We start from the raw sequence: 15,497 nt of genomic DNA, 5'->3' as shown, positions 1-15,497 counted from the left end.
GAGTTCCATACCTGGTACCAAAAAAGAGTACAAGATCAAAGAAAAACTTCTAAGGCAATTAAAATAGTAAAGAATGCCAAAGATGTAATAAGACACTGTTATTTCCAGGGCTGAATGTTATTCTTAAGTAACTGACTCTTCAAATTCAGCAAGGCAGAAAGAAATGCTTTTAAACTAGAGTAGAATTCAGAAAAAAGCAAAATAATGTAAGCCAATTAAATATAATAATACTGAGAACAATTATAGACTTCAAAAATTTTTTAAACACTTAAAAATCAAACAGTAATTTGCTTTTGTGTAGAAGTACAAGGAACTTAACTCAGAACATCTTGGTAATAGTCTTTTAACATACCGCATTTATAGACGGAAATCTGGTTACTGGCATCTAACACAGCAAGGTCATTGCTTTTTTTAGAGTGTGCAGAGAATGTGACTTGAGTTACTGGATGTGGAAGCAGCAGGTAGTACGTGCACATGGGAGGCGGAATCACAGTCTGCTGGAACACTGTCACCAACACCCTATCTGCATGTGAAATAGAAGAAAATTAGACATCTAATGTGTAAAACAGGTACATTAAGTCTCCGACTTATGAACGAGTTCTATTCTGGGAGAATGTTTGTAAGCTAGATTCATTTGGAAGTCTGACAGAATGAGTCTTACACACCTTTGACACAAATATACAATGGAAAGCATAAAAAACCAAACACAAATACAGTAAGTCCTTGACTGTACTGTACTACTGTACAGTATTGCACTGTACTGTGAGCACACAGCAATACAACTTTAACAATGTCCAGCAAACACATGAGCTACTTTAATGGTTTGTTTGCATCTACAAATGTTCTTAATGTGAGGTCCATTCGCGTCTGTGAAAGTTTGCAACTCGAATGTTTGTGAGTTGAGGACTTATTGTGTCTAAACATTACAGTACTTCCAAGTAGTAATGATGGCAGAAAACATAAACCAATTCTTAAAAATAGATTTTGGTGTTTTTCTTATGAATAAGCTTAAAAATAATATGGAGAAGGAGGGAAGTGTCACGGACTTTTCCGTATCTCATTATTGTCATCACCAGGCCTATAGCAGTCCATCTATGAACTTGGAAGTTTTAGGTTCAAAAAGGCCAAGAGATCAGAGCATTGGTATTAAACATTGGCCTGTGGCCGAGACAGAGAATCGATACTTTGAAAATTCTCAAAGCACTTTCCTATGTGTTGATTTCATAATAAGACAGAACTGATTAAGTTTGCTATACAGAATATATGATCGCAAAATCAGTATTACAACCACCACACAGAATAGCTCACATTGTGAGCTTAGAAGCAAGAGTCCTGTACGCTATCAACAATAAGTAAACTATTTGGGTGACTACTTGACTCACCAATCCAGGGGCCCTCCCCTCCAAAACCCTCACCAAATCTTAAAACACCAACCTATACAGATTTCTATGAAATACACTGAATGTCCTAGTGAGATAATTTGCAAGTGTTTATATCAGGAAACAAAGCAATGTAAGTGGACGGGCATAAGGGTCAACCTAAGTCTGTCAGATCAAGGAGACAAAGCTAACATAGCCAAACCCACAAGGTTCTACTACTGACTTCTCTATAAAAGGTCAAAATTTTCAAAGTCTGTAGAGAGGCCAGATGACTAAAATGCATGAAACCCATGGATATAGTACAAATGGAAATGGGGGGCAGGGGGGACTATGTTCTCAGAAGAACATATGCCACAACCAGCACTCCCAGTCAGAAACAAAACAAATAAGCAAAAGTACACCAAACAACTAAAACATAGATTTTCCCCACAATTCTGATCAAACACCACATTTGAAGGTCCTGGGCTCAGGATCCCTTAAAGGCTCATGGACACGTTCCCCAGCCGCTTACTTCCATCAATGACAGCCACATTTGCCAAGTCACTTGAATTATCTCCCGAGCTCCGATCAGTCATCCAGTGCCACTCATAGCAGAGGTAATGCCAGCCCTGACAGAGAACATGCAGCCGGTATGGAGTCACTGGGTCCCACATCAGAGACACAATCCTGCTCTTCGCACTGGTATCGAAGGGCAGACTTTGTTTGAGATACCAATGATAGTTTCCAACAGTCCAGAGTTGAACTACAGGGAAAACAAAAGCAAGGTCTTCAGAGGCCAGGCTGACTTTATACTTGTTAATGGACATAGTGACAATTTGCTCTGTTTTCAAATAATTTTTCCTGCTTGGCCTCTTCATGAAAATAATAATTTAATAATAGTAATACTTGTTAAAAGATAGTTTTCCACAGAAATAAAATGCCAAGCCTCAATAAGTTCAGAAGTGTATGTTTTTTACCTCTACCTTCAAACTTTATGATCATGGAAAGAAGCTAAACAAGACAGGGTTTCACTGAGTTTTCTTCATGAGTGTTAGAAAAAACTTGACAATCAAGACTGTAAGTATAGTCATGCATAATTTAACAACAGGTATACATTCTGCAAAACATATCTTTATAAGATTTTAATGTTGTGAGCATCATAAAGTACACTTACACCAAATAGATGGTTACAATGTTCCTGGATGATATAATCTTATAGGACCACCATTGAATACGTGGCCTGTGCTTGACTGAAATGTCATTATGTGGTACATAACTGTGCTACAACACTCAACCTAAGATCTGGACTAGTACTGCCATGTTGAATTAGTCTTCCAGATACTTTTCTTCCAAATACCAAGCTATCTGGTATTAACTATGACTCAGCTCCCCAAAGAAGATTAGCATACAAGCAAGTATCTTTTTAATATGTATTAACAGAACAAGACCTTATTATGTCAAAACCAAGTTTTATCAAAACAGATGACACACACAAATTAAAATCTTATAGTAATGGGGGCTGGGGATTTAGCTCAGGGGTTTCACTGCCTGCAGCGCAAGCACAAGGACCCGAGTTCAATCCCCGGTACAAAAAAAAAAAATCTTACAGTAATATTCCTGCTCACTGATTCTAACTTCATGATCACAACAAATACAACCATGCTATAACAATACTTCTATGTAGTCATGAGCTGGTAAATTAGACTGCAGGCTCATGCTTCATGAACAGATGTTGTGCCTGTTCTTGTGCTATATTTTATCCTCAGTACATGACAGTGCCATCCCTTGACACACTAGTTACTCAGTGATTCTCAACTGAGGGGATATGTTAAAATCACCAGGGAGTGTGTTTTTATTTTTAATTTTGCAAGTCCTTGGGTTCAATTACCAATGCTGCCAAAAAAAACTAATTAATTATTGATGTACAGCTCTTATCTCAATACATTGAATTGAATCCAACTCTGAAATGAAGCCTCAGTATCAATATTGTCCTAAAGGTACAGCCAGGAATGAGAGCCATTATGCTGAATGAATCAATGAATATCTTGGTAACATTCCAGTTAAAAGGTTCTACTCATCAGAATTTAAAAGCCACTTAGAAAATAAGCAGAAAGATTTACAAAGATGCTGAATATACTGTAGCTAATAATAATGAAAAATTAAATGCCTAACAGCAAGGGATTTGATAAGCTGGCACAAAAGATTATACAACAATTTTAAATGATACAAATGTACACCTGAAATGAAAATATGCATGTGACAGTGTCAAAGTAAGTTACAAGCTGTGTTATATACATGTACCAACTTCCCATGATAAATGCAATCATTATATACTATAGATATAATTTTTTAAATAAAAATTTTTTTTAAAAGCAAGTTACAAGCACGTATCATTACCTATACTTTTAACAAAAATGAGATCATAGCTATAATGAGATATACACATAAACCTAGAAAATAAGAGTATGTCACTAGTGATTATTGCTGGGCATGGTGATGCATGCCTATAATCCCAGCACTCAGGAGGCTGAGGCAGGAGGATTGCCATGAATTTGAGGCCAGCCTGGGTTACATAGTGAGTTCAAGGCTAGCCTGGGCTACATAGGGAGACCCTGTCTCAAAAAACCAAAAACAAAACAACAGTGATTATTACCACTGTTATGGATTATGTGTAGATGTGCCCCCAAAGCCTCACACAATCATAGGTAGGGCTTTTCAGGGTTTGCTGGATCTAGGGTGTGTGACCTAGGAATAAAGGTGTGTGATTACTAAATTAGTCCACTGATTGGTCTGGCACAGTTCTGGGTATGGATAATGGGAAGGGCCACGCCGGGTGTGGGTGGCACCACTCAAAGGGTGGGTAGCCTAGAAGGAATAAAAGGGAGAGGTGCCAGGCTGCTGCTGCTTCACTACTTTGCTGTTTACTGCCTGGCTGCCTTCTGCCTGAAATGAACCATTTCTCCTCTGTGATACTCCTCTGCCATGTCACACTGTCTTGGAGCCAGCCAACTATGAAATGAAACCTCTACCAACTGTGAGCTACAATAAACCTTTCTTCCTTTAATTTTGGGTGGAATTTGTCTCAGTAAGAAAAAAGTTAAGACAAATGAGTACCAGATTACAGAAATTTTTCCTTCTTTGTACTTTCCAGTGTTTTTATAAATTATTTAATACTTAAAACGTATTTATACATTTAGAAAGATTTAAAAAATATTATCCCAATTTAAATCCCTTCACTTTCTCAGTATTTCTTTGGCTGGCATTCTGATTATCTGCAGCAACACCATCCAAGAAGAAAAAGCACTAATGATTTGCAATGGTCAATTGCCAGCTTGGCTGTGCTATGGTGCCTTCTCAAACACTAGTGTAGAGGGCTGGGGATTTAGCTCAGTGGTTCCTCCGCCTGCCTTGCAAGCTCAAGGTCCTGAGTTCGATCCCTGGTATCAAACAAACAAACAAACAAAAAAATCACTAGTGTAGATGTTGCTGTGAAGGTATTTTATATATGTGATTAACATTTATAATCAGTTCACTTTAAAAGAAGGAATTCTGCTTTAAGACTATTTACATAAAAATCCTGTCTGAGTTTCTAACCTGGTAGCCTGCCCTATGAATTTCACACTTCCCATCTGCTACAAGCACATCCACATCTTTCTGCCCAGCACCTACAAATATCCTACAGGTTTTGCTTCTCTAGAAAACACTGATTAATACATGGCTGAATCCATAAATGATCAAACCTAACCACTCCCCATTTGCATCTACCACTTCAGCTTCTTTGAATCCAATAAAGACTAAATAAAAGGGATGAGGGAAATCCCACACTCTTCTATTCTCAACTACATTTAATGAAGCATAAGCTAAGATACTACAGCTGTCTTACCATAGGTTTTCAAAGCAGAATTTTCTTCCCTCTGAAGGTCTTCTAGCCAAATAGCAAGCACAGAGGAATCTGCATTCCAGAGCAAGTCATTTACCTAATAGGGAAAAAAGGAAGTTATCTGGAAAAAAGCCATTGATCTTTAGCTATGCAATTACTTGAGAATCTTTAAAATAGTTGAATTTCCTGCTCTCACAAACCAAATAACCTCACACTACTTGAGCTGATCCCTAGCTATATTAACCTAGAGAGTTGTTAAATATTTGAAATATGTCCTTATATATAAAGGACTTAAAATGCATTCTGCTGAAGGATTAAAAGACACCTAAGAAACTTAACCAAATGCAAGGTAACACTTTATAGAGAGTATGGTGTAATAATGGAATCATGGTTTTGTAAAGAAAAATATTCTTAACTGTTACAGTTCTACATAATTAAAGATTATCATTTGATATGCTTCTACTTCAGCAGGATTTCAATGGTATACAAGCTGCTTCAAGTTTAAATGTTCAAAATGAAAAATGTCTTGATCACTGAAAAAATTAATGTCAAAATAAACAATAAAAACTATTATTTCTATTTCCTTTCTGTACTTTACCTACAATGGTGAAGAAATGCCACTTCTTTTCTACAAAATCTACAAAAAACAATTTCTCTTCAGGAAAAAAAGGCAGTTACAAAACCCACCATTTTATTACTATTTATGCTGGTGCTTGTATTTACACACCCATATCAAATATAACACTCTACAGCTGAGGACAGTCTTCTAAATTTGATGGCAAACAACTCAGATTCCTACCTTAACCTCATCCTTGAGGAAGGGAAGCATAAAGTGACCATGAAGAAGTCCATTTTTCTCAAAAAACACAACATCTTGCTGATTGGGTTTATCTTGTGTAGAAGCAATCAAACTGCCTGAGGGTCTGAAAGCAAACTCAAGAGTGTTAAAACATCCAAAAGCTATCTGGCTGGCTTAAGAACAAGGTGAAATTCAAAGATATTTTTTCCAGCAACAATAAATTAATAAATAAAAATCTTCATCCAAGAAGTTTCAAATCCCCTATTTCCCTTGTCTCTTGGCAAGCAGTTCGCCCAGGTTGGGGTTGCAGGGCTCAGAGGAAAGGGCGTCTTTTCCTCATTTGTGCAAAGGCTCTACTTGCCCACAAAGCCTTACAGACTTAAACTGCACTTGGATGACATGTTTTAAAACCAGTAAATTTTTACCCGGGGATTTAGCTCAGTGGCTTTGTCACCTGCTGGGCAAGCGCAAGGACCCGAGTTCGATCCTCAGTACCAAAGGAAAAAAAGAAGTCTTTGAGGGGGCCAGGGATTTAGGTCAGTAGTTCCACCGCCTGCTTCGCAAGCACAAGGACCCGAGTTCGATCCCCAGTACCAAAAAAAAAAACCCAGTAAACTTTCAAAACAATCCCAAGTATAATATCCTAAAAAACATAATGTATTTCTCCTTCAATTATTATATAACTTCAGCAAAAATTCCATATTCAGGCAGGTACTTTTTAAGACTTTCTATCCATGGAAAACATTTCAATTGCTTTGTCTTATTCATATTTGTATCTAGAATTTATTTGTTTTTTGAGACAGGGTCTCACGATTTAGTTAAGGCTGACCTTGAACTCACTATGTAGCCCAGGTTGGCCTCAAACTCACAGTCACATCCTCCTGCCTTGGCCTTACAAGTTCTGGGATTACAGGCATGCACCACTATGTCTAGCTTGTGTCTAGAATTTTAATTCAAACACAATTCTCTTCTTTCTCTAACATCTGATGCCACTCAAATACTGGTGGAAAATAAGATGTCTGAAACCCAAAAATCTAGTAGTTTTGCATGTACCAGAAGCTAAGAGAGGAGGTATTTCTTTATCTGTGTAGTCACATATGACAGCAGAGTTGTAATGTGCACAGGAGTATTAGGCCAAGGAGCTGAATGGAAGGAGGGAGCCCAAATCCTCTCAGTTCCTCAGCAAGCAGATGCCCAGCAGTGTGAATTTGTACAGAGGAAGAAAGCTCTTTTCCTAGTTCTCACACAAGTTTCATTTGTCCCACGGAGCCATGCAGACTAGGATTTCCCACATAAGCACCTTTTTCTGTTTTCTACAATGGCACCGGAGACCCTGCCTCTACCCCTAACTTTTCAAGAATTAGGAATGCAGGGCCAGGGCTGGGGATTTAGCTCAGTGGTGCCGCCACCTGCCTTGCAAACACAAGGTCCTGAGCTCAATCCCTGGTACCAAAAAAAAAGAATTAGGAATGCAAAATGTGTGAGACCTTACAGTGATGAGATCTGTAAAGAAGCCCAGAAGCTACAATTCAAATTGAAGTCATATTCCAAAGAAGGAAGGAAAGAAGGGAGGAAAGGAGAGAGGGAGGGAGGGAGGTAGCCAAATGAAGCAAAGTAAATATGTTGTGTTATATAAACGTCCATATTCAATCACCCCTCCTTGTTCCAAGACATTCTCCAAGGAAGAAGTCCCAGTTTCCTCTCCCACTTACTTCCAGGCTAGGGCTGGTCCCAGTCCTGCCACAGGCTCACTGGTTGAATGCAAAGCAAATTCTCGGTTCCATACTCTGACCTTCCGAGCTCCTGTGCAGGAAGTGAATCAAATGTACTTAAAACATGACATATACTGTGAAGTCACAGCTTTTCAAGCACTTTCCTTATAAATAAAATTGAATTTACAAAGTCAATCAGATTAATCTTGTTAAAAATTTGTATTCACCAAGTGGAAGGCTGGACCAGAGGGCCATTAAAAACTCGTAATTGTTAACTCTAAATTCATTTACCATCTAAAATAACACATCTTTACCTCTTCTGTGTAATTAATACTCCACTCAGAGGAAAAACAAAAAAATCCAGAAAACTTTCCAGAACCTTAACCAGGATAAAAAAAACAAAACTGGAATTGCAATTTATTTCCATACCTGTTTCTGGACAAACAACACTCACAGCAAAAAACTGTCCATCACCACGCCAGGAAACTTGTGGTCTATGGTCATCCCAGGGCAAAGCAGACTCATGCTAAAGAGAGGAAAGAAATACTAATATTACTTGGGAAACTTTAAGAGCCCAGAATCAAACAAGCCTCAGCCATTAAATATGTATCTTTTCTTTAAAGCTGAACCTACCTAGAAAACAAGTTTTATAAAGAATCATCAGGAACTCTATATAGAAGAGCTCTCACAGGCAGGAATCACCATGAAAAAAAGAATGTCAAACAAACAAAAACCTTTTATTGACATTAAAAGACCTACACATCTAGATATTAAATATATTGAGCTAAGGAACTTATCAGGCAACTATATAAGGAAATAAATGCTCTGTTCACTTAATTTGATAGTTTGGTATCGTTACTGTGTAAGCTTCATAAGGCATGGCAGTGTAAAGATGGAAGAGCTGGACATGACAGTCAACATCAGTAAAAGCACTTTGGGAGGTTAAGGCAGGAGAATCACAAGTTCAAGACCAGCCTGAGTAACTTAACAAGACCCTAGCTCAAAATAAAAGGGTTGGGGATACAACTCAGTGTGAAGGAGATGAGAGAAAGGTGAGTATGGAAGAACAGCAATAGGAGCAAACAAGAATGAAGACATTCTGCATTCCACAAGACAGGAGAAATAAAGGTCTCCAGTACATTTTACATTACAATCTCGGGGCCTTGAAAGACAGCAGCCAGCTCTCCAGGTGGGAAACAAAGGATCACCTGAGAATTCCAGTGACAGCCTAAGTAGAATGCTACTAATTGTAGTTTGTGTAACAGGGAACACACAAGAAACCTAACAAGATTCATTTTCAATGAAACTGTTCTGTAAACTACAACACAAATTTCTACTAGTGAAGGGTAAAGGGCTGAAATTGGTTATATAAAGTATACTTGGAAATAATGAGAGGACAAAAACTATGTAAACGGCAAGCACGGTAGTATAAGTTAACCTATCCTAGAAAGGTAGTACATGGATATTTCTACATATAATTGTGCTTCCAGCTGTTTAGGCACAAACCTTGGTATGAGCCCCACTTCCCCTCCCTGTCATGTACTTCTGACCTGTATTAATAAATTCTATAGCTCTTCCTCCAAAATGTATTCTGAGTTAAACCACTTTTCATACCTCTCCACTTTCCTTTCATATTCCTTAGCCCACTGAACATAAAAGCTAGAATGATCCACTGAAAACACAAATCAGATCTTGCTGCTTTGTGAAAACTCTCCAATGACTCCCTATATCAACTGGAGTAAAAGCAGAAGTATTACCACTGAGCGACAAGTATACTACCTTATCACTGACTTCATATTCTATTTTTCTCTCTTCCCCAAGGATACAATGGCATCCTTGCCATTCCCTCAATACCCAAGAGAAAAAAACAACTTTAAGGTCTTTAGTCCTGGCTGTTCCCTCTACCTGGAATATTCCTCCTTGGCTATTCACAGGACTCATTCTCTCATTTCCTTTGGGTCCATTAATCACCCAGCACCTTCTTAGTGTGCCCATGTCTGATTGCCTCACCTGTGTAGTCTGGCAGTTCTTACTCTGGTTTCCCTTCCTCCATGGCATTTTTCACTATACTTTGACATCAGTTTAATGTTCGTGCATGCAAATAGAACGCACACTCACTTGTGGTAGGGATTGTGTTTCCAGCTATGTATTCAGTACCTCTAACAGAGCCTGTCACATGTAGGTACTCAATAAATGATATAAATGAATCAATGATCAATCTTTTTGTTTTGTTTTGCTTTTTGGGTTTTTGCAGCAATTCTCCTGCCTCAGCCTACCAAGTGCTAGAATTACAGATGTCACCAGACCTGGCTAATTTTAGAAGAGACTAGGAAAACAACATATAATGCAACCTCTAAAATCAGTGTTACAGGGCACTAGAAGAGCGCAAACAGGTAATAACCTGAGTGCTGGAGTCATACAACTTAAAACCCAAACCATTCCCATCAATATTTGCATTTGACTAATTCACAGGCTTCTTTCTTTTTCTTTTTTTTGGTACCAGGGATCGAACTCGGGTCTTTGCGCTTGTGAGGCAGGTGGCAGAACCACTGAGCTAAATCCCCAGGCTTATTTCTTTTTGAAACAGGGTCTCACTACACTCCCACCTCATCCTCCAGAGTAGCTGTAACTATAGGCATGTGCCAGTGCACTTGGCATAATCTATGGATATTTGTTTTATTTTCCAACAAGAACTGTGAACTTCCAACTCAAGACCAAGCTCTGGAGAGCCTTTAGAAAAAGTCATAAATAAAAGCTAGAGTAGTCTGCTGGATAGTACATTAGATATCAGAATGCATTTTGATTTTCTCCATTACCTGAATCATTTTATCAATAAAGCATAATGATGGCTATAGTGGACAACTCTCACTCTCATGGGTAGCAGGAGTAAAACATCCGCTCCAGAGTATGGCAAGCTGCCCCGCCTTATTTTAAATACTATTATAGGGCCCCTTAAAGTACTACTTGTAACAACTTTATTGGGATATAATTTATACATCACAAGGTTCACTCATTTGAAGTACTGTGTACGATTCAATGTTTTTAAACTGTTTTCAGAATAATCATCACTGAGTAATCATCACCATAATCTAAATTTTGAACATTTTCACCATTTCAAGTAGAAACTCCATACTCACTTGCAGTTCTTTCCACCCTGCATCCACAACTCCCAGTCCTAGGCAATCATTAATCATTTTCTTTTACAGATTTGTCTATTCTGGGCATTTTATATATATGCGATCAATTAGATTAGAAGACTGAAAAGCATTATCTTGGGCCAACAGGAAATCACTATCATCCAAAAGGAAAAATCAGGAAAAAGATGTAAAAAAAGAACAAAATCTATATCTACAGGAAAAATTATGAATACATGCATGTGAATGATCAGCCATTACTGAGGGACAGTAGCTCTCTGTGGAAAAGATAAGGGCATCAGGAAGCAGTACCCAGGGTGTTTCATTTCTATTTGTGATGTTTTATTTTCTAAACTGGGTGATGACTATTGGTAATAATTATTCTTGACACTTAAAAAAAGGATGTCTGTAAGGTAACTCATTCCCTGACGGCTCTAAACATTTACAGTTTTACTAAGCAGAGAGATATGTCCATTACTGGCCTCTAACTGGTCACCTAGGCATTTCTGTTGAGTGGCAGAACTTCCATTTGTTCCAATCAAAGTTTTCTATCCACCAAACCAACCTTACCATTTGCATCTGAAAGGCTGCTTGCCTGCCTTCTGATCCATGGAATTGTGTCTCCTTCTTGCCCCATCCAACAGTGACAAATTTGCCTTAAAAACAATTTATTGAGAATATTCAAGACAACCAATAAGCTAAACAAAATGAAATAAAAGCAGTTTCATCATTACTCTTTGTAAAGTTGGTCAATGACAACTATGTGCGTCCTTTAAGGCCTCTCAATATCTCACCCAACAGTCAATATTTGAAAAACTTGTTGCTATGGTTTGGATCTGAAATGTCACCCAAAATCTTATGTATCTGGAAGGTGAATGGATAATGGGAGTGCTGTACTCATCCATGAGTTAATCCACATATACGTTCAGAGCTAAAGATGCTGTGCTGGGTTGGAGCTGGGTGACTGGGAACATGACCTAGAAGAGTCTGTTTTCTTCCTTGATTCCTTTGCCACCATGACATGAGCTGCTTTTCTCTGTCCAGGCCCTTTCCATACCATTTCTGCCTTAAAGTCAGCTGACCATGTTCTGTAACCATAGGCCAAAATTACTCTCTCCTTCTTTAAGTTGTGTCAGGTATTTCTGTCCCAGTAACAAGGAAAGTAATAACATTTTGGTATCAAGAGTAGGGTCACTGATGTGACTACTTGATCATGTGGTTCAGAAGCCTTTGGAACTGGCTTGCAGGAGGAGTTTGTAAAGTTTGGAGATGCCAACATCTAGCTTCTCTAAAGCCCTAGAATGCTATAAGCCAATTTGATGGAAGATTCTGATTAGAGTTCAGAAGACCAGAATACTCAAAAATACGCAGTTGGTAAAGGATAGATTCAGGAGGTTTAAGCAAGGAACAAGGCAGTTGGACTTGAGACCATGTATATTATGCTCCAGCAGAAAATCGGTCTTCATTATGCTCAAGTCCTGAGAATTTATGGGAAACTGAGATTAAGGGCAGCAGACTAATCTGGTGGAGGAAATTTCAAGGCAGCTCAAGGTACAAGCTGTAGCATGGGTACTGCTTATTGCTTTCAGCAAGATCTATAGTAAAAACAAGAAGTAAATAACAGTTAAATTATTTTGAAAGGGTACAGTTTCATCAGAAAAGAAACCCTGTAAAGTTGAGACCATGGAGAGAGTGGCTGCTAAAAAGATCAGCACAACACATTCACAACAGGGCTGTAATTCATATGCCTCATTGGTGGGTAGCTCTAATTTGAATTCAATTGTTCATGCTGGCTTGAACCACCAGTGGTATATGGATGACTCTCCCAATGGGTAGCTTGTACTTTTTCTCAGGAGGTCTTTATTAGAACAATGCAAAGAAAGGTGCTGATTTAGCATACCAGATGTCATCACATTACAGTGAAGGAAAACATTAAATTGGTGTAAAAAAACTATAATACAGCTAATTTGTGGTACAGCAATTGTAAATGTGTATTATATATATCAGCAATGGGGTATCTGTAAGATTTCCATATTATAATTTAGGGAATTATCAACAAACTTCATGAATATAAATTTCTTTTAATTTAATGAAATAAACTTGTTGGTTATTGTAATAATTTTAAAAACTGGTATGATAGTGTTAATATTTATATTTGGACAGTAACTATTCAAATTCAAGCAACTAACTAGATTTGGTCCATCTATAAACTTTTTTTTAGTTTTATTAGTAAAAAGACCGGTAAAAGTGATTAGATCCATTTATACCACCAGTGGTACAAGCTGCCTGATGGGACAGTCATGCATGTACCACTGGTGGTTCAAGCCTGCAGGTACATGTTAAAAGGAAGCCAAGTACTTTGCATTAGGACAATAGGAAAGTTGAATTAAAGGCATATCAGGAATCAGCAAGACCCCACTCTGCTGAGTTTTGGTCTTGTTTTTGTCCCATACCTTTCTATCCCCCTAGTTCTACCTTCTGGAATGGAAATGTTTATCCTGTGACATTATATATCAGCAGCATTAAACATTTTTATTTTTACAAAGGCTCACACCTAAATTCTCCCTTGAGTCTCAGAGGGGTCTTTGAATTTGGACTCTTCAACAATGCTGGAATTGTTACAACTGTTAAAACTTCGGAGAGTCTTAGAGATACATTTTGCATAAAGAAATGCATATGAATCTTTTGGGGCCAGGGGCAGAATGTTATGGTTTTGATCAATGACCCCTAAAGCTCTGATGTGCTTAGAGGCAGGGCTTTTGTAAGGTAACTGGATCATGAGGGCACTACAGTTGAATGTAATGTTAGGAGGTAGTGTCTGGCCAAAAGAGGGGGGTTACTAAAGGCAAGATCTCAAACAGTGTATCTCCCTCCCCAGCTCATCCCTTTGCTCTCTGCTTCATGACCATCATGATATAAGAAGCATTCCTCTACAGCAGGCCCTTCCACCATGCTGTTTCTGTGTCTGAACTTGTCAACCATAGATTGAAACTTCTCAAACTTGAACCAAAATAAACCTCTTTCTTTAAGCTGTGGGTATCAGGTAATTTGTCCCAGCATTAGAAAAAGTGACCAAGAAATCTATCTTCCATATTATATACGGTGGTGATTTGGAAGAATCTGTAATACTCTTATTTTGGAGGAGGCTTTATGTCACCTTATACATTCTTTTTTTTTTTTTGGGTACTGGGGATCAAACTCAGGACCTTGTGCTTGTGAGGCAGGTGGCAAAACCACTGAGCAAAATCCCTGGCCCCGTCATCTTATACATTCTAATTTCCTTTGATGATAAAAGTCAACAATTTCATCCCTAGCCTGTAAGAAAAATGAAATATGAAGAATTTACATAGGAAATGAGCAACCCTCATTTACCTAACACTTGTTGAGCTGAGACTCAGCTTTAGTCAGCCTCCTCTGGGATCTTCTCTCTCCAGTTAGTCCTTCCCTTCCCTTATGCTATCCTAATACCTGTACATCCTGTCATTGTATTTTTGGCACTCCTCAAAGGAAAAGCAACTAATTAACCATTTTTTGCATTTTCCATAGCAACAAACACACTAGTGGGTTTATACTACCAACTAAGAAGATAGCTCTGAACATATTATTTTTGAATGCTTTATTTTAAGTAGCAGTTTTATAAATTATTTCAGAGTTGGTGAAGCAAGAAGGCATAAGGTTAGACCTTAGGAAAAGCTGCACTACCTTCTCTTGTAATTCTTCTCTTTAATCAAGTCACCAACACAGTGCCTTCCAGCTGGACAGAGCTTCTTATGCTCAATAAGTCTCACCTCTCCTCCTATTTCAATACTCCCACAGCCTTCATACCCAAATAACCTTGGCCAAATCTTCACAAGAAAACAATCTGATTGTTCCTATGAAAGTACAGAGGCAATGCAGTTAATGGGAACAAAAATCAGCCTTCTATTTCAACCTTGTTGTTTCCCTCTGCTCAAAACTGTACTCCAGAAATGTTCTTATTCTAGCATTATAATCCACCATAAGACTTTCCCCACATTTGGGCAAAAAAAACTAACTAGTTGCCTTTGAGCACAAGTTTTTATTCTCCAGGTTACTGACAAAAGCTAACCCTCTGACCTGGTGAAGTGGCAGAGCTATTATGCCTTTTAAGACCTACACTGGACTTAAAGAATTAGGATATGTAACAATTAGTAAATGGGGATTTAAACTTTACAGTTCTTTGGGCTTCTGATGTGGATACTAGAGCACAAGGAAATGACCAAAACTGAGGAGGAACTTCAGGTCACGAAAGGTTTCAAAGCTGTACTTACTTTCTCCAAAATCATCCTGGTGGACTGGCTGCTCCATGATTGGTTCAAAGTCTCTTGTCATCATAATCAGGGTCTGCTGACCTTAGAAAAGCACAAATAAGAATGACTGTGAAAATAAGTAATAATGTAACAGATTTGCCATTCCATAAGCATCTACAGCACTATAAGCTTTAGAACCACAGTGGAGGAGTTTATAGGCAGAAAAAGGCACAAAAAATACAAACAAAATGTTTTGACTTAAAAAAAAAAAAAAAGCTTTGAGTAGGTAATCATCTGGTCTTATTCTCAGCTATTTATGTGTGAAAAGCTGAACATCAAAGTCCAC

General features: G+C 38.1%; 1 protein-coding gene across 10 annotated transcripts in view; it reads right to left on the bottom strand.

The window, feature by feature from the left end:
- Positions 1-15,497, bottom strand: part of Elp1 (elongator acetyltransferase complex subunit 1) — a 70,018-nt gene that overhangs the window by 37,324 nt on the left and 17,197 nt on the right. For 6 of the 10 annotated variants that reach the window (XM_087184197.1, XM_004848154.3, XM_021261151.2 and 3 more), the window contains 8 exons: positions 15,173-15,253; positions 11,454-11,539; positions 8,179-8,275; positions 7,750-7,840; positions 6,038-6,161; positions 5,242-5,335; positions 1,891-2,121; positions 353-523 (listed from right to left, as the gene is read on the bottom strand). In XM_087184197.1, the coding sequence (XP_087040323.1) occupies positions 353-523; positions 1,891-2,121; positions 5,242-5,335; positions 6,038-6,161; positions 7,750-7,840; positions 8,179-8,275; positions 11,454-11,539; positions 15,173-15,253 (975 nt within the window). The remainder of the gene's footprint in view (positions 1-352; positions 524-1,890; positions 2,122-5,241; positions 5,336-6,037; positions 6,162-7,749; positions 7,841-8,178; positions 8,276-11,453; positions 11,540-15,172; positions 15,254-15,497) is intronic. The other 4 variants (XM_021261149.2, XM_021261150.2, XM_087184196.1 and 1 more) reach the window with 1 other exon arrangement.

Source organism: Heterocephalus glaber, unplaced genomic scaffold, assembly GCF_053883595.1.
Source record: "Heterocephalus glaber isolate CG9 unplaced genomic scaffold, H.glaber_assembly_v1.0 deba00001481, whole genome shotgun sequence".
NCBI lineage: Eukaryota > Metazoa > Chordata > Mammalia > Rodentia > Bathyergidae > Heterocephalus > Heterocephalus glaber.
The sequence above is the reverse complement of the archived record's forward strand: the minus strand, read 5'-3'. Positions and strand labels throughout refer to the sequence as shown.